Consider the following 19,571-nt stretch of genomic DNA (forward strand, 5'->3'; position numbering starts at 1 on the left):
TTGAATAACTGATCATATGTGAGCCTTCAAATGAAGGGACCACTGTGACCAGCATCACTGTCTGATTTCTCCCTCAACACATGATTTCTTTTGCAGGTTCAGACATGAGTAAATGTTGGTTTTATTTTTATTTATTTATTAATTTATTGGTGATACTGGGGTCCCTGAAAACCCTTCAACCTCCAGTGTACACTCCCAGACACCTATTTTTTATATTTTTATTTGGAAACAGGGTCTCTTAAGCCAGCAAGGCTGGCTTCGAACCTGTGTGATCCTCCTGTCTCTGCCTCCTAAGTGCAGGGATTATAAGCGTGCACCACCGTACCCTGCTAAATGTTGGTTTTAAATTCCCGGAAATAGCTGGGCATGGTGGCACACACTTGTTATCCCAGCATTTGGGAGGCAGAGACCGTGGCCCATGGACAGTCTCAGCTACTTAGGCCCTTTGCAACTCAGTGAGACCCTGTCTTCAAAAACAAAGTATAAAAAAATAGGGCTGGGGGTGTAGCTCAGAGGTAAAATGCCCCTGGGTTCAATCCCCAGTACCACAAATAAAATAAAATAAAATAAAATAAAATAAAATAAAATAAAATAAATTCCTGGAAATTTCAAGGATCAAATTGTTCTCAAGTGATTCACAATGACGTAGTTAAGTCATTCCCTTTCCACACCAGAGCTGAATTGGTAATGCCAGGTCTTTTTGGTTCCCCATCCAGTGCCTTTCAACCAGGATGACCATGCATCTCAGTTTACCCCGTCCCAGGGTGAGGCAGGTCTTGGGATGTGGGAATTTCCGTTTTAAAACCAAGACAGTTTGAACAAATTAAGACAAGTTAGTCACTCTGTTTACAATCTCTCTTGTTATGTACTGCCCAGAAAACCTGTCCCTCTCAGAGATGATGAGCTCCAGCAGTCTCTCCTAGGAGGGAACAGAATGTCTGTCCTCTTTTCAGAGACACAAGAAACGTCTTGACTCCTGCAGTTAGAAAGGCCTCAGGAAGATGGTGTACAGTGGTGAGAATCAGGGGAGTTCTGGAGTCATATAGAATGGTGCCTTTTTCTTACAGGAGAAGAGGATGAGGAAGAGCCTGAGATGCCTGTTGGGCCCCGCCCACGACCACTCTCTGAGCTGCATCTAAAGGAAAAAGCCGTGCCCATGCCAGAGGCCAGTGCGTTTTTCATCTTCAGTCCCAGCAACAGGTATGCAGGAATTGGAGGGAAGGTGGATTCTGCTCCCTCTGTGATACAAGCCCAGCAGGGGTCTGTGTCTCACCTGAATCTCTGGGTAGAGCCTGGGATTCTCCCAACTCCCCATGACTGTGTAAGCAGACAGTGAGTTAGGGAAAGCTCCTAACTCCTGGACTCTGAGTCAGATGATCTGCATTTATTTTATTTTACTTTTCATTTGTTTGTTTATTTAGATGTTGGAGATTAAACCCAGGGCTTTGTGCATGCTAAACATGTACTCTACTAATAAGCTATGCTCCCATCCCCTGCATTTATTTTTCTCCCAAGATTTCAAAATGTGTAAATTGTATTTTTATTCTTTTAGTAGTTACCCTTGATACTTTACTAAGTCAATTTACTTTAACAGAATGTGTATTATTCAGCTTTGCATCACTGTGACTAAAATACCTGACTAGTAAACTTTATCAGAGGGAAGATTTATTTTGGTGTTAAAGGTTTAATCCACGGCAGGATGGATCCAAGGCAGTTACTTTGTAGCAGCAGGGTTTGGCTCAGGAAAGCTGCTCAGCTCATGAAATCCAAGAAAGAGAAAGAGTAGAAAAGACCAGTAACAGATAGAGTTCACAAAGCTATACTCCCAGTGACACACTTCCTCTAGCCACTCCACCTGCCTATAGCTACCACTCAGTAGATCCATTCACATGATTAATTCATCAATTCATTAGTGGACTAATCTGCCAATGAAGTTAGAGCCCTCAATAATTTATTTTGCTTTTAAACAGTGCAGCATTTCCTAACACATGAGGTTTTGTGGGTCATTCCAGATGTAAAGCTAAATAATAGCTTCAACATCTTCCTGTACAGTAGAAAGACCTTACACTATTTAACTCACACATTCTCACCTGATTTACATGTTACTGTTTATTCCTGGCCTTTATTTTAAACCATTAAATTATATCATTATATCATAATCATCATCATCATTATTATGTAGATGGCATGTATTTATATTTGCACGCAGCTTACCATTTCATTTGTTGACCATTTTTAATGCATTTCAAGATTTATTCTGAAAACATTTTTTTTTCCTAATACTTTAGAAATTTTTAGAAATTCCTTTAGTTCCCTTATGGTAAATTCACTTGACCTCTATTCATCCATAATTGTTTTCATCTTGAAAGATCGTTTTGCTGTGAACACAGTTTTAGAATGATGGTTTTTGTCCCTCAGTATATTAAAATATTATTCCACAGTAAAGTCAGCCAACATTGCAATTACTATTTCTATGTAAATTGCCGGAGCCAGCCGGAAAAAGTATGGGTTCTGAAGAGAGGAGTGGGGATTAAAGAATTCAATTCAAAGAATTCAGTTCAAGCATGGGAGGATCGCCAATCTACTCCTGGGTCAATATTTCTACTGGCCGATCCCGTGTTTATTTCTCTTGTGGTATTTATACAGTTTCTCACCTCAGTTTACACCGGAATACAATAATGACAAGTCCAAAGTACATACATCACAGGCAGGTCAATCAATACCCTGTGCCATCATGAACAACATGAACCTAATTATCTCTCAGACCTTAATTACTTTGAACCCTACATGACCCCAAACCTTTTTGACTTTGGGTGAAGGACAGTCAGCTGAGTGAAGGAAAGTCAGAAGTATTCTTTTAGTAAAGAAAAGGGGAAAACCTTAATGGCTCCCCATAGTATATAACCAACCCTAACTTCTAGCTGCTTTTAATTTCCTGTGTTGCCTTTAATGTTGTACAGATTTACTACCACATGTCTAGGCATGGATTTATTCTCAGTGGTCTTGCTTAGAATGTTTTATGTTCCCTAGGTTTGTAGATTTGTATTTTTCTTCCATTCTTGAAAATTTTCAGCCACAATCTTTAAATATTCCACTCCTTAATTATGTGTTCCTTCATTCTGGCCCTCCAATTAAACATATGTTAGACCTTCTCATTCTGTCTCATCCATGTCTTTTAATGTATCTTGTACATCTTTCATCTCCTTGCCTTTCTTTCAGTATTCTGGGTGATTTCTTCAGATTATCTTCTAGATTGTTACTCTCTTTTTAACTTTATATTACTGTTTAAACCATTTTTTACATTTACCACTATAATCTTATGTCTCAGTGAGTTCCATTTGCAGCTTTACTTTTTCAGATCCATCTGTGTATAGCTAATAGCTTCTGTTGATTCTTTTGCAATTGAGTCATTTATGCCATTAAATATTTCAAATATAGTTGTTCTGTATTCTATAACTTATATACACAATCTCCATAGTCTTTAGGAGTCTAAATCTCTTTTTTGTTACTTCTTCTGGTTTTCCTTCTTTTTTTTTAGTATTTTTTATTTTTATTGGTGCATTGTAGTCATATATCCTGATGAAGTTCAGAGCAATAGAGACATACATGCACATAGCACTTGGAGAGTTTCCACAGGCTCCACTCCACACTCTCCCCTTCCCCATGCGTGAAATTGAGATTGTCATTGATAATTTTGTATGTGTGCATTGTGTCAATTGAAGTGTATTCCTCATCAGATCTCTATTCCTCCACGTGCTTCCCTTCCTTAGACCCCCTTCATCAGTGCACTGGGGTTTCTCCTTCTTTGTCTGAAATCCCTTATATATCCCAATTTCTCCCTAGTTTCTAATATGAAGGAAAACATATGACCTTTCATTTTTTTGTGACTGACAGATCTCACTTAACATAATAGTCTCTAATTCCATCCATTTTCCTGAAAATGACATAATTTTGTTCTTCTTTATGGCTGAGTAGAATTCTATTGTGTGTATATCCCATAATTTCATAATCCATTCATCTGTTGATGGACACCTAAGCTGGTTCCATAATTTGGCTATTGTGAATTGAGCTGCTGTAAACATAGATAAACATATATTACTCTAATATTCTGATTTCAGTCCCTTGGGAACATACCCAGGAATGATATGGCCAGGTAATATGGAAATTCCATTCCCAGTCTTTTTTTTTTTTGAGATTCAATGAAGTTTATTAAAAAGACAGAAATACAGAAGATAGTTACAGCCCCATGCCAGAATGGCATGGGGGGGTCTGAGCCAATTCACCACCGCCCCCATTCCCAGTCTTTTTTTTTTTTTTTTTTTTTTTGGTGGTACTGGGGTTCCTGGAAGCCCTTCTACCTCTGGGCTACACTCCCAGACCTATTTTATATTTTTGAAACAGGGTCTCTTACGCCAGCGCGGCTGGCTTCGAACCTGTGCGATCCTCCTGTCTCCGCCTCCCAAGCGCGGGGATTACAAGCGTGCGCCACCACGCCCGGCCCCATTCCCAGTCTTCTAAGGAACCTCCACACTGATGTCCAAAATGACTACACTAAGTTGCAGTCCAAATAACAATGTATAAAAGTTTCCATTTTCCCATATCCTCATCAGCATTTATTATTATCTGTATTTTTATGATTATCATTCTATTTGAGTTAGATGAAAATCTTAGTGTAGTTTTGATTTGCATCTCTCTGACTACTAATGATATCAAACATTTTTTTCATGTATTTATTGGCCACTTTTGCTTAATCTTTTGTGAAGTGTCTGTTTAGTTTACTTGCTCATTTTTCTGATTGATTGAGTTATTTTTAATTTAATCATTTTTATTTATTTATTTTGTGGTACTGGGGATTGAACACAGGGCCACCATGCCCAGCAAAGGTTTTTTCTTTTTTCTTTTAGTGTTAAGATTTTTAAGTTCTTTGTGTAGTCTAGATATTGGTCCTTTATCAGAGGAATAGTTTACAAAAATCTTTCCTCATTCTGTCTTCTCTCAAAGTTCTTGATGGTCTTTTCTGCAGGAGAAACTTCTTAATTTAATGCTGTCCCACTTATTAATTCTCATTTTAATTTCTTATGCTTTGGGGGTCTTATTGAGGAAGTTTCTGCCAGTCTCTATACGTTGGAGTGTTCATCCTAAGTCCTCTTCTAGTATTTTAAAAGCCTGTGATCTATTTTCAGGTCTTTGTTTCATCTTAATTTGACTCTTGTGCAGGGTTAGAGGTTAGGGTTTAATTCCATTTTTCTACAACTGGATAACTAGTTTTGCCAAAACCATTGGTTGAAAAGGCTGCCTTTCTCCTTATGATTTTGGCACCTTTGTTGAAAATCAGTTGGCTATAAGTGTGTGGATTTGTTTCTGTATCTTCTATTATGTTCCATTGGTCTCTGTGTTTGTTGTTGTACCAATACCATGCTATTCTTATTGCTATAGCTCTGTAGTATAATTCGAAGTCAGGAATTGTGATGCCTCCACATGGTTCTTATTGCAGAGAATTGCTTTGGTTATTCTGGATCTTTTGTTTTTCCATATGAATTTTAGGACTGGTATTTCTAGCTCTGTGAGGAATGACCTTGACATTTAATAGGGATTGACTTTTTGTGTTTGATGATCTTTTTATTAGTGAGATTCCTGAGAATCTAAACTAGAGTTGGAGATGCTTTATTTCTGATGCCCCCTTGAGGTTATTAGCTCAGCCTGAGTCATAGGCTCCCCAGCCCCATCATAAGACTCACTTGAAATTCAAATACTGACAGCAATGCTGATATGTGTATCTGGACTCAGGCAGCTCTTCCATTCCTGGCTTTCTTCCTGGCTGCCCATACTCAGACCTCAGGTCAATGGGTGAGTGAGTTGGTTGACTAGTTGGTTGGTTAGTGGATTCGTTTGTTAATTTTCTTTTTTTTTTTTTTTTTTTTTTTGGTGGTACTGGGGTTCCTGGAAACCCTTCTACCTCCAGGCTACACTCCCAGACCTATTTTATATTTTTATTTGTAAACAGGGTCTCTTAAGCCAGCATGGCTGGCTTTTAACCTGCGCGATCCTCCTGTCTCAGCCTCCCAAGAGCGGGGATTACAAGTGTGCACCACCACGCCCGGCTAGTTTGTTAATATTCATGCTGATTTGAAGTGGATGATCCTTGCAGACCTTTCCTCATTTTCATGAAACCAGAATTTTCTTAGAGAGTTTGGTCTTCCCATGACTTGATATTTATGCATCAAGAAAATCTTTTAGAGCATTTAGTCAACATAATGCTAATAGCAAAAGTCTGAAGGCCTGAGGCCAAGCCCCAACTCCCCAACAATGCAGGCTCTGGGCAAGCCTTTCCTCCTGGGGTTTCAGTGTTGTTATCTGTGAATTGAAGGTAATAATAATAGCTATACTTCCCTTTCTGAGCTGTTGTCAAGATGAGACAGTGTATAATATGCCCTAGGCATTAAATTCCTACAGATCCAAATAGGTAGTTCTTTGGCATTGTACTGAAATGTAGAATTGAGTTGTGTACTTGAAGCTACTACACAGGAACAAATCACCTAGCTCCTGTATATGCTGGCTTCTCAACATACATATCTCCAGGTAGCTCCATTAATCCTTGTGTAGAAAACTTTGAAGTAGACCTCATAAAGTGATTTTTCCCACAGTGATGGGGAAAAGTCTCCGAACAAAAGCTTGTTGTTGTTGTCACATCAGCATTTGAAAATCCAGAGACTCCTGATGTCTCGGATGTAACCTTCCAAAATATCAAAGGTTGCTGCCTGGAAAGTGCTTCAGATCTAAGTTCTGTAGAAGTGTTCATCATGGAATGGGGGAACAGCTATCATTACCCAGCAGCAGGAAGATTTCAGCCTGAGAATGCCACTCTCCAAACCAGCACGCACCTTTAGCAAGCTTGTGGACGAAACTGGGGAGATCATTCCTGAGAGCTCAGGAGCTGTGGAGCAGTGTCCCTTATCTCTCCTGACCGTCTTTCTCCTTCTCTACTCCTTCCTGTTTAGGTTCCGCCTGCAGTGCCACCGCATTGTCAATGACACGATTTTCACCAACCTGATCCTCTTCTTCATTCTTCTCAGTAGCATTTCCCTGGCTGCTGAGGACCCCGTCCAGCATTCCTCCTTCAGGAACCATGTATGTATTCCCTTCCATTCTCACCCCTTCCTCCTGGGAGTATGACCAGCTTCCATTACTGACCTCATCATTCAGAAGGGCCCACTTGCAAATCTCACAATCAGATGCACAATAAACATTTCTTTGAGAAGTTAGGGCTTTGATAGAAACCCATCCTGGACTGACAGCAAGTGAGAGAACATTTACCCAGCTGCCGCAGTCTGGTTTGATGATTGTAAAGTCAGGCCTTTCATTGCATATGAATGTTCCCCCAGGAAGCTCTGTCACCCTGGAAACTTAGTGAATTGTCGCCTCTAACTTTCTGCCTTTCTCTCAATGTACTCTGACCAGAAGGGGAGCTTTGGCAGATAGGTGTCAATAATAAGGCAGGCCCTATGGAGTGGAGAGCTTTGATGGTCTTCTGTAGAACAAATCTAAATTTGGAGAACCACCCAAGGCTCTGCTGAATGACATTAAAGGCTATAATAAAAATTTCTATATCTCAATAATTTTACAAAATCCCAACCCAGATGGGCAAAGAAATGATCTGAAGCCATACCTATGTCAAAGTGTTCATGGTTCTGGAGCCTGTTTGGTCCAAACTGTTTTACTAAGGTTATCAGGTATCATCCCTACTTCTGATCCATGAAATACAATAGCCTATCCTCAGCCTAGGAGGACCTGGGGGCATGCCCCTTCCATCCATGTGATAACATTTTGAATCCCCTGCAATAAAAATCAACCTAATTTTCTGCATGTTTGACAGACACCCTATTGGTTTGATTTGGGTTTGTAAGTAAATTGAGTTAATGAAAAAAGCATCAAACCAGACGCTGCCTAGACCCAGCACCAGCTGAGGCCTACCCCAGCGTTCCCTCCCTGTCTGGGGCTCCCTCCTGAGCCCTCTGCTAGCCCACGTGGGAGTCCAGTGTTGAGTCTCTAACATTTGTCTCCCAAGTCCTTTCCATTTGTCTGCACGTGGAAAGGCTGCATAATGTGATCTGCGTCTTGTTTGAAGTGTGGTTCCTTTTCTGGTGAACATTCCCTGACCTCGCCTCCCGCCCTGCTTTTCTCCCTTCCCTACCTCATCCCCACCCTGTTCTTTTTGTTTTGCAGATTCTGTTTTATTTTGATATTGTTTTTACTACCATTTTCACCATTGAAATCGCTCTGAAGGTAAAGGCCCGTGGCCCCCTCTCCTCCTCTTCCTCCTTCCCTCGCTCTCTGCTGCTGTCTGTCGCTAACACACATGCTCCTGTTGGTGTCGGGTTCACTCTCAGAGCCACTAATCCAATTATGCTTATTTTTCAGATCCTAGGCAATGCAGACTATGTCTTCACTAGTATCTTTACATTAGAAATTATCCTTAAGGTAATGCATCCTGAGCACTGCACCTCTCTCTCTTCCTTTGTCTGTCTCTGCTGTCTGGCAACTCATTTCTTTCTTCCTTAGCGCTTTTTTACTTTTGCCCTTGCAATTGGAAGAAGAATTAGTGCCCCTTACTTTGTGCTATGCGCTTTTCCCAAGTTCAGCAGCCATAAGAACCCCCTGGACTGCTGACCCTCATCTCTGGCCACCAGGAAGCAGTTCTGGTTGTCGCCACTGGTATTGGCCCCTCACTGGCTGGTACTGTGGCCATCAGCACTGCCCAGCACACACGCACCATCTCCAGTCCATTGATGACTGAGCCCTCTTAGGATTGTCCTTCTATCCTGCTCAGAGGAAACACCACACAAACTCTAGATGTGGGAAAGCTCTGGGGTGTGAAGGAATTGCTTGGGCCGCTCTGTTTGGATGTCCGTCAACACCGTCCTAGAGCTTGCAGCAAATATCGGGGCTAAGCTGGAGTTGAGGCCACATAAAAATAATCATGGGCCTGATGCAGGATTGGGAGCCAGTCTCCCAACCGTGGCCTTTCAGCAGACAACTATAGATTACTCTGACCCTTCAGTTATCTGCTGGGAACTTTTGCTACATTGTCCTTGCACCAAGCACTGGGAAAAGAGATCTGTATTGGAGAGCTAAGCACAGGAAGTAAGGACCAGTGTTGGAAGGAGCTTGAGCACCCAGGCCATCCTTGCCTGCTGCTTCCTCAGCTCATTTCTGCAGACCTGCTACCACGTAGTTATCCTAAAAACACATTTAGCCCAGATATGAACAACACTGGGAAGAGGGAGGCCATTTCTACAATTTTTTCAGTATACTTCTTGAGTCTCTAAACCAATGTATCACTATACTAGTCAGCCTGGGAAGGGAGTGTGAGCTCTGCAACCTTGGGTAAGGGGTGTTTCTCTGGATGAGGAGTCAATTTTACACTTACCCCAAGCTCAGCACAGGCTTTGGACAGAGCATCATTTTCCTGGGATGTTTGCCATGGGGACCCCCTCTTTGCCTATCACTGAGGCTGACACAGCTGATGACCACCCCAACTGTGTGCCACTGGCAGCTGCAGACCCTTCCCTTCCTGATGAAGTCCCATCATTGCCCAACCCTTTAATGGACATGACATTTCTTTGCATCCAGATACAATTTGAGTCAGGCAGTTTCTGTGCCTGCCACGAGGTACTTGTGCCCCAGAGGCCCAGTTATGCAGACCCTAGCTTCTGCCACTTACCAAGGGTGTTGCTAAGGATTTTCTTTTCTGCTTGGGGAGAGTAGGCCTGATGAAGCCCCAGTTCCTGGAGCAGGGAGTGGGAACCAAGAATCATACAGTGGCATTAAGATGACCATTGGGAAACCCTTTTTCTTGGAGAGTTGCTTTTCCCGTGGACTCCAAACTGAGGGAGGCACACACACACCCTTTCCCAGGATAAGGAAAGCTCTGAGGCCCCCTTCTCAGGACGCCCCTACAGAGCTTCCCTTGTGGATTTCAATGGTGCCATTTCCCCTTCAAGGTTGCCATACAAGCGGAAGTGAAAGGCTCTCTGCAAGCATTGTCATGGCAAGGCCCTTCCCTCTCCTTCCTCCCTCTTCTTCTTCTGGTCTCTTTTGTGCTCACTGCTTCTGAATATCATCCCCAATGCCCAGTACACTTCCTGAACTTCCTCTCCACTGGGTCTCTCTGCCCAGCCTGAAGGTCCAGCCTTGTACCAACCCAAGGCAGCCATGGCTGTCCACAGGGCTCATTTACTGTAAGGAACCTTGGAAGGACCCGGGGCAGTTTGGCCTTGAAAAACAAAGGCATGTAGGACCACACCAGTTGGCTTACTATGAAAAGGACTGACACATAGAAGAGGGAGAAAGCAGCAATGGGAGCAATGCACAGAAATGAGATGAGCAAAGACACATCTAATTTCTAGAAGGGAGAGATAGTGATTGCCTGGGGCTGGAGAGAAGCATCATCCCTCCAGTTCAGAGAGTTAGGGAGCCTATGTCTGCCCTTTTCTCTCCTCGGGATGGAAATACCTGGCAATAGGTCTTGCCTGGATAATGACCTAGAACATTTAGGAAGGAAGGATGAGGTGGGTGGCAATCAGCAAAACAGGATAGAAGGAGGATACCTTGCACTGGTTCCTGAACATGCCCTTTCCTGAGGCCCTGAATGCCATAGATGATTTCCAGACAAGTGCTTCCTTTCTCAGTCCTACCCCACTTGTCCTTTCTCCCATGACCACTCTTCCTCTGGCTCTGGCCTGCTGGATGACCTTTACCCCACCCTACATGCACACACATACTTTCTGAAGGGTCGATCTCCTTTTAGGGTTCCCTGACCAGACCAAAGTTAGCACTTTGCCTCCCCATTGAGAAATGCTTTTCCCACACGCATAGTACACACTGTTGGAGCTCTGCAAAAACCTCATGAGATCCAATCCAGAATGTGGAGGAATCAGACTGTGCACCTTCTCTAAAACTTAAAAGTGAGGTGGCTGGCCAGGTGTGGTGGCACACGCTTGTAATCCCCGTGCTTGGGAGGCAGAGACAGGAGGATCACGCAGGTTCGAAGCCAGCCGCACGTGCTGGCTTAAGAGACCCTGTTTCCAAATAAAAATATAAAATAGGTCTGGGAGTGTAGCCCGGAGGTTGAAGGGCTTCCAGGAACCCCAGTACCACCAAAAAAAAAAAAAGTGAGGTGACTGTGGAAGGCACTTCACTTCTGCAGGCATGGGAGTCCTTGGTGAACATGAACCACAGAAGCCACCTGAGTCCAGTCTCTGTGGTCCCAGATCTTCAGCAAGACACAAGGCGATGTGCCTTCCAGATGGGGGTACTCCAGGAAAGATAGGTAGTTACATTCCCCTGCAGCCTTTTATATAATCTCCCTGCTTCTAAAAACTGTTGCAGAGCACAGGTGCCTGAGTCCCCTGTGATCCCCTGCTGCAGGAGATAAATGGAAAGAATTAGGTTGCAAGAGCTATTTTTTGCCAGTTTCCCCGTGTTTGCTTTTGAATTGCTCTGAGGACAGGCCACCTGGGCGTGCTCTGATTCCAAAGAGATAAACTGGGCCCCGATGACCACGGAGCCTCTCAACCATCAGCTCCAACTTTTCCCTTTGGCTGGTGCTTCACGGCCCATGGCCTTTTACAGCCCTTATGCTGGATACCCATGGGCCCTTAATTTCAGTCAGTGAAATGGGAAAGGCTATTGGTTGGGCACCTGCAGTGCACAGCTTTCTCCAAACACTGAGGGAGGGAATCATAGCCAAGTCCTGCAATGATAATTGTTTTCTTACGTGTTCTTTTTGTAAAAGTGTTCAAAGGTCTTTTACCTTGTTTTCCTGTGTAAGCCTCACCAAGGCAGGTAATAGTATCCCCACGTTATAGGTGAGGACACTCAGCTTCCTTCATGCAGAAAGAATTCAGAATTCAAATCCAAGCGATGGTGACATGGTGCTTACTATCTCTAGGAGAAGGAGAGTGTTGTGTTTTATCTGTGTCTACCCAGTTGCTGTCCACAACCCTACAAGGTAGATATTATCATCATCCTCATTTTCAGACAAGCACAGAGATGAGTTAAAATTTTGCTCAAGGCCACACAAATAAAATACAAGGCTGGAATTTGAAACCAGGTGGTCTGGCTCTGGAACTTTCTTTCAAAGTTCACCACTGTATACCATTGCCCCTCTGAACATATATAGCTTGTGAATGTCCTTACAGGGCTCCACATGCTGCCTTGAAGCTAAACAATAAAACTGAGCTTATGACATTTGACATAGCTCCTCAGCACTATTTGAGGCCAGAGTAGAGGGATGCTAATTGACAGTTATTGGTAGAACTTCTTACTGGGCACCAGTCTGTCCCAGTTTGCCTTGGACTGAGGGGTTTCCTGGAATGCAGGACTGTTTTAAGTAATAAAGGCAGGTAAGTTCTGGGCAAGCCTGGATAGTTGGTCACTGTGCTGGGAATGCTCTGTCCTTTCCCCAGCTGTCTAGTATTCTAGTTGCCCATGATGGTAAGAGAATTTAGAGAGGAAGTTGAAAAGTGGGCATCAGGGGAAATATAGGCTAAATAACATCAGCCAAGGGCCCTACAGGACTAGAGCCATCGTGGTCTTGTGTTGAAGCACAGTGAGAAATTAGAGAGGGGCAGGACGCCGGGGCCCGTCTGAAGTGCTTCAAGCACAGGACTGAAAGGTGTGGTGTGGTCTGGTAGCAATAGAAGCCACTCTCCGTCCAAAACTGGGGGAATTTTTTGGTGGTTGTTTTCTGAACCCTCTCCCTGGCGCCATATCTCCTTCTTCAGTCCATCCTGTTCCCCTTGGGCTTAGGACCTGACCCAGGGGTGCTGTGGGAGGAAAGGGGGGATGGGCGGGTATGAATGGCCTCTGCAGCTTAGACTGGGTCGCTCATGCTCACGTTTCTCTGTACCTCCCTGCAGATGACTGCTTATGGGGCTTTCCTACACAAGGGCTCTTTCTGCCGGAACTACTTCAACATCTTGGACCTACTGGTGGTCAGCGTGTCCCTCATCTCCTTTGGCATTCAGTGAGTAGGCCTCCCCCAGCCCACTATGAGGGTATGCAACCAACAACGAGCATCAGGGAGGACCGCCCCAGCTGGGGAGCCTCCCGCAGGGCCACCACGGGTGACGAGGATGTGCACAGAGTAGGGTTCTGAAGTTACACAGAACAGTGGCTTTGACTTTGTGTCCATGTCCTCACTGAGGTGACGCTTGGGGTATGTTTGCCCTCGGGAATGTGTTTAAATGTCTGGATTTTGCCACAGCAGGAGGGCCAGGCCCCATTATAAAGAAACGGGTCCCTGGCACCTTCTCACCTCCTCCACCACGTGTCCCGGGCCCTTGACTGCTGCCAGGAGCCCGCCACTGCCATGCAGCCCACCCACCCTTTTTTCCTCTCGCCTCTCTCTCTTCACTCAGAGTATCTGGTGTGTGTGTGTGTGTGTGTGTGTGTGTGTGTGTGTGTGTGTGTGTGTGTGATGGAAAGGGGCAGCGAGAGGTAAAGGACTGATTCTTGATCTTGGCTACCCAGAGGAATCACCTGGGTAACTTTTGAAAATGCCATTTGCCTGGATCTCACCCTCAGAGCTGGCTTGTGGCTTGTTTGTTTGTTTGTTTGTTTGTTTGTTTGTTTTTGCCTGCCTGTTTGTTTGTGTGTGTGTGTGTTTGGACTGGGGTACGGGCAGGAGTTTTGAAAGCTCTTCAGGTGACTCCCCTGTACAGCCAGCTGTGCAGATCTTTCTCGGCTCTAAGAGGATCTGATGACAGGTTTCTACTATATCCTAACAGCTGAGCATGTTTATTTTACACTGTAATTTTGAAAGCACTTTCACATACATGTGTTTTTTCATCGCACATACACACGCACGCGCACACACACACACACACACACACACACATTCCTAGGAGGTAGGCAGGGCAAGTGCCCTTGTCACCAACTTATAGGTAGGATATTTGACATTCAGGATATCAGACTTGCTCAAGGTCATACCAAAGAAGGGTGTAAGTCCCAGGGCCCTGTGTTTGCCTTCCCAAGGTCATTTCATGTTCAGTCTCTAGTACGAGCTGGGGGCCATGAAAGTGAGATCCTTGCCTGTGGTATCAATTATATTACCCAACATTATCTGCCTGGAAGCCTCCAGGTCTAGATTCTAACCCAGCACCACTGTTAAATCATTAGTTCATCCTGAACCAAGAATTCCTGCTTTGATTCTGTTGTTGTTGTTTTATTTTTTTCCTGTCTGACCTTTAAATCCTTTGCATTATGATTCAATACAGACTGGCTCCCTCCCAGTGAAATTGGGGGAAAAGATGCAGTGATAGATAGGATTGCCCTTTGAATATTTGAGAATAAAAGACCCATGAGCCAGAGAAACCAGATCTTTCTACTAGCTCCCTCTTGAGCACATCATCTAGACCCATGAAGAATTAAATCAGCACTTGCCAACGTGTTGTATGTTTTTAGGTTCCAAGGCAGGTGTGAGGAGGTCTCCTCTCCAAAGGCTTGAGAAGATACCTTAATCAGAGAGTTAGCAAGTGAAGATTGGGACATACTTCAGAGTTGCTCAGCAAACCAGTGTGGTTTATAAGCTGCACCTGGGTTGAAAAGATAACTGGAAATCATCTAAGCATCTTGCTGAGGAGGCTGTACAGAAACGTGCCCCTCTTGCCTCCCTTCTGCCAGAGAGCAGCAGCAGCCTGAGGCCTCCAGAAGCTTGGGTGTGGCCTTGACATCCCTGGTGTGTGTGTGTGTGTGTGTGTGTGTGTGTGTGTGTGTGTGTGTGTGTGTGTGTGTGAAGGCCATTCTTTCTTGGAGTATTTATATACACGCACAGTGGACGACTACCTGGGATATATGTTTGGAGATTAACACCCCCCAAAATCCCCTGCCTACATGTACCACTGCCAACCAAAAGGCCTGAAGTTCTACCGTGATAGTAGTTTATCTTTCAGTATAATGAAGTCTTCGGGAGACATGGAAATAAAAGCTACCATTTATTCATTTCAGAATAGGTACCAAGCACACTGTTAAATGATGCACAAAAAATTCTCATTTAATCCCCAAAACAATCTTATGAGCTAATCACCACCCATTTTACAGATGAAGACACTGAGTCTCAGGAAAGTTAGGAAATGTGTCCTGGGTGACTTGTTAGGCAAGTGACAGCAGTGGGGCTCTAATTCAGGATTATATTGCTAATGACTTATGCTGAATTGCTTTTCGTGGTGTCCCCCCCCACGCTAGAGATCAAACCCAAGGCCATACCGTCCGACTTATTTCTGTGTTATTTACTCACCAGAGGAAAATTCTCAGAGTCACAAGCAAACTTCTTATTCTTAGAGATGAAAGACCGAAGTAAAAAGTCCCCTAGGCAGATTCTACATTTCCTTGAGTTTGCCTAGGATTAGCCTATGAGGACACCACCTTCCCATGTCATTTCTTGTTGTGCCAGAAGTAAGGGACACTTACCACCTGTCTACTTCTCTTCTAGGTCCAGTGCAATCAATGTTGTGAAGATCTTGCGAGTTCTGAGAGTGCTCAGGCCCCTGAGAGCCATCAACAGGGCCAAGGGGCTAAAGGTAAGATGGTGAACCTGTGTGGTCAGCCTTCACCCAGCAAGCATCAATAGGCCTGTTGGTTGGTGGCAGCTTGGCTGAGGTGATAGGTGGTCAGGCCAAGTGTCTGTCTGCCCTGTTGGAGCCTAGACCCTTCTCCCCCTTCCAATCCTGTTTCCATCAGGAACAGAACATTTACAGAGGTGGCCATTTTAAAGCCTGAGTTTCTAAGCAAAATTTTGCATAGTGGAGATCTCAGCACAAATCCATTACCCCCAGCTGGTGTTGAGGTGTATGTATGCCTCCCACTATTAAACAAGAGGTTTGTAGGGATGATACCACTGTAGCCTCTTAGAACCTAAGGGAGACCCTGGGTTCCATCGCTCACCATGTGGAAGGTTGCTTTGCCCTTCTGGCCTGGTTCCTCCACTTGTAGAAAAGGGGCAGTCTCTACCTCTCTGGAGAAGCTCAGGGCTTGGCTGAAGGAAGTTCAGGCTACAGGCATCTCCTGAAGCCATGCCCTCTTCCCCCGCCCTTCTTCCCTCTGCAGCACGTGGTCCAGTGTGTGTTTGTGGCCATCCGGACCATTGGGAACATCGTCATTGTCACCACGCTGCTGCAGTTCATGTTCGCCTGCATCGGGGTCCAGCTCTTCAAGGTAGAGTCTTGGCTCTTATCCATCCTGCCTGCTTCCCTAGCCGTCAGCATTCCCAGGAAAGGGGACTGGTGGATACAGCAAAAGGAGGACAGCATCCTGGGTCAGACTCGCATTGAAAGTGATCTCCACCACGGCCTGGCCCTACTCCAGCTTCCAGGCAGAAGAGGGAGGAGCTAGAAGGAGGCTCCACTCTGCCACTCAGCTTTGCTGGCCCTGAAGCTCACTGGCCTTCCTTCTAGCCAAAAGGGGAGAAAGACTTCCTTCATCTGGAACCTCTGTGTCAGTCACTTGCTTAAAACCCACAGCAGTTACTTATTATCCACAGCATCACGCCCATCCTTCGCCACCTAGCTTGAGGCCAGCGTCTTCCCTGATTTCTCCCACCCACAGAATTCTTCCCCACCCTTCCCACCCACCATACGAACTGCCACTGATTTCCTCCCATCTAACTCCTCCTTCCTCCCAAGACCTTGTTAGAGAGTCCAGTTTTCATGGACTGGCGCTCCCTGGTTTTGAATTCCAGTGGTGCTTGCAGCACTGAGCATCTTTATTCTTGGGCTGCTCTCTGTGTTTTGTGAGTCATGTCTGCCCCATCTGGACTCTATTCACCTTGCACTTTTTATTCCACAGTCCCTAACCAGACAGAATAATCAATCCTTTTAATGGATTGATTGACTGATTAAGAAACATCTCTAATTACTTTGTTCCTTTGCCTTCCAGGGAAAGCTCTACACCTGTTCAGATAGTTCCAAACAGACTGAGGCAGAATGCAAGTAAGTACAGGCCAGTGCCCAGGATGGTCAGCTCAGGGAGGCCGCTGCTTTGGTCTGAGAGGAGGGACAGCTGGGCTCTGACCGTTGTGTAATCAGATCCCACTGCTGTGACATGACATTGTCTATTTCTGAAGATACGGCATTGTGCATTCCCACTGACGTTCTTTCCAATAGCGAGAACTGTGTGGCTCTACCTAGTCAGTTCCATCCCACCCCACGTGCCAGGAGTCAGGTGTGAAGGGAGATGGGAAACACCAGAATTACTCTTTCTCTCCTCTCTCAGGGGTAACTACATCACATACAAAGACGGGGAGGTTGACCATCCCATCATCCAGCCCCGCAGCTGGGAGAACAGCAAGTTTGACTTCGACAACGTCCTGGCGGCCATGATGGCGCTCTTCACTGTCTCCACCTTTGAGGGGTGGCCAGAGTGAGTATGCACACAAGGCCCGCCACCTGCAGCTGGAGGCCCCACGCTGGCTGTCCTCCTCTTGCCCACACTGTGTTAATGCCTGCCGTTCCTTCCCGGAGGTCACACTTGCCTCTTCCCCAGGCAACCACGGTGTGTTTCTACCACAACCTATACAGACCATGTCACTGCTGACACATAGACTCTTCTAAAAGATGTCAGTATTTTATTCTAGTCTAGTCTAGTCTATTGTGGTGCTTGGGATCAAACCCAGGGCCTTGCACATGCAAGGCAATGCTCTATCACTGAACTGTACCCCCAGCCAGAGATGTCAATATTTTGGACAGCCCAACCATTTTAGCTCCTGTTCTCAGCCTCAGCATGAGCCATGAGGCTGGGGCACTCTGCCATTACCCTCATGGCCTCTGGGAGTGTGTGCTGTGTGAGGAAAGTTTCTCCAGGTGTGGTCCATTTGATTACCATGTGCACTCAGTGTAGAAGATAGCTGAGATGTCTCTATTTTATGAGACTCTACTCCACTCTCCTTAGAGAAATACTTATCTCCATTTAGAGTAGAAAATAAGAAAGGGATAGAATGCTGGGTCCCAGTCCCTCCACAGAGGCAACTCTCACACCTAGACCACCATGTTGGCCTTTTATACCTCTAACAGGCAACTGGCCCATCAGGTGCTGTTTATCTTTGTATAGATTTTGCATCCCGCCATCTAGCAGTACATAGGTCTTAGATGAGAGTCGCCATCATTATATGGCAAAGTATAGGTGATACCTAGAGAATAACTAAGTATTTGCATGGTTGTAAAGGAAGGGAAGGAGATAATTCATAAGAAGCTTACTGGTGCCTATAACCTGGACCCAAATGAAGGGCATGCATGTGTAAACTATGTAAGTATAAAACCAAACTAGGATGGATGATCTGAAACATGGTTCATGGTAGTATTTTAATCTAAATGGATATTTGCTCTCAGATTCATTTTAGGTTCACTCCAACCTCCCCTGAGTCCATGCCAATTTGCAAAGCTGTTTCAATATTTACCAATATCTTGGTATTTGAAATTGATGTCCATGACTCATGTTACATTTAAACAGCTCTTGACAGTTTCAAAACACCTTCATATACATATCTAAACTTCCCACAAGGTAGGAAAATCGGGAATTCTTGCTCCACTTTACAGAAGAATAATCTGTCTCAAAGAGGTTAAGTGGTTTGTCCAAGGTCACATGGCCAGGAAGTGGCAGAACTGAGACTTGAGCCCAGATCATCTGGCTCCAGCCCACGGCCATTTCCCTTGGTCCCTGGGATCCCTAGGAGCAGCGGCGCCATCATCCCACAGAGGTTACTCTGCTTCTCAGTTTCCTCTGTGGGGCCTGTCTCCTCCTGCAGGCTGCTGTACCGCTCCATCGACTCGCACACGGAAGACAAGGGCCCCATCTACAACTACCGTGTGGAGATCTCCATCTTTTTTATCATCTACATCATCATTATTGCCTTCTTCATGATGAATATCTTCGTGGGTTTTGTCATCGTCACCTTCCAGGAACAGGGGGAGCAAGAATACAAGAACTGCGAGCTGGACAAAAACCAGGTAGCTTTCTAGGAAGGCAAGAGGGAAGCAGGGCCCATGTAAACAATGACAGGAGCTGGCAGCCTGTGGCTCACCCAAAAGAGAGGCTGGAGTTGAGAGATATCTGTATAGATACTAAGGTCTTCCATCCGCTCCTCAACAGTGCTGTCAGTCTTCTTGCAAAAGAAATGAAGATCCCTACAAATCCTAGACTTGGCAAAAGTACTGAGCCAACAAGAACAGGGCTCTCACACTTCTTGAGGGGCCTTTGCAACAGGAATCCAAATCCCCGCACATATCAGGGCTAGCAGATGTATTCAGCCAACAGATACTCATTAAGCTTCTACTTAAGGATGTTCTATGATAAGCTTTGAGAAAAATAATCATATGCCCTATCTAGAAGTTGGCAAGTTAGAACATACCCAGGTGGGTTGGCAACATTGATAAGAGAGAAGAGAAACTAGAACAGTGAAGGAGAGAGAGCTTCTGGGGTGGACCCAAGAACAGCTTTAGGAAACCACTCCTAGATGGTTTCTCAAGTAAAACACAGAGGACTGCGCAGGAAGTGGGGACAGGAAAGAAGATTTAGTG

General features: G+C 44.9%; 1 protein-coding gene across 1 annotated transcript in view; it reads left to right on the plus strand.

Annotated features, from left to right (window-relative positions):
• The window catches only part of CACNA1C (calcium voltage-gated channel subunit alpha1 C), a gene marked incomplete at both ends in the record, with an annotated part of 767,761 nt that overhangs the window by 665,901 nt on the left and 82,289 nt on the right, over nt 1–19,571 (plus strand). Inside the window, 9 exons of the mRNA XM_080704956.1 lie at nt 1,068–1,200; nt 6,999–7,128; nt 8,224–8,283; nt 12,921–13,027; nt 15,494–15,581; nt 16,108–16,215; nt 16,936–16,988; nt 17,272–17,418; nt 18,800–19,001. Of these exons, the coding sequence (XP_080561082.1) occupies nt 1,068–1,200; nt 6,999–7,128; nt 8,224–8,283; nt 12,921–13,027; nt 15,494–15,581; nt 16,108–16,215; nt 16,936–16,988; nt 17,272–17,418; nt 18,800–19,001 (1,028 nt within the window). The remainder of the gene's footprint in view (nt 1–1,067; nt 1,201–6,998; nt 7,129–8,223; nt 8,284–12,920; nt 13,028–15,493; nt 15,582–16,107; nt 16,216–16,935; nt 16,989–17,271; nt 17,419–18,799; nt 19,002–19,571) is intronic.

This window comes from Muscardinus avellanarius, assembly GCF_963383645.1.
Source record: "Muscardinus avellanarius genome assembly, chromosome: 11".
Classification (NCBI taxonomy): Eukaryota; Metazoa; Chordata; class Mammalia; order Rodentia; family Gliridae; genus Muscardinus; species Muscardinus avellanarius.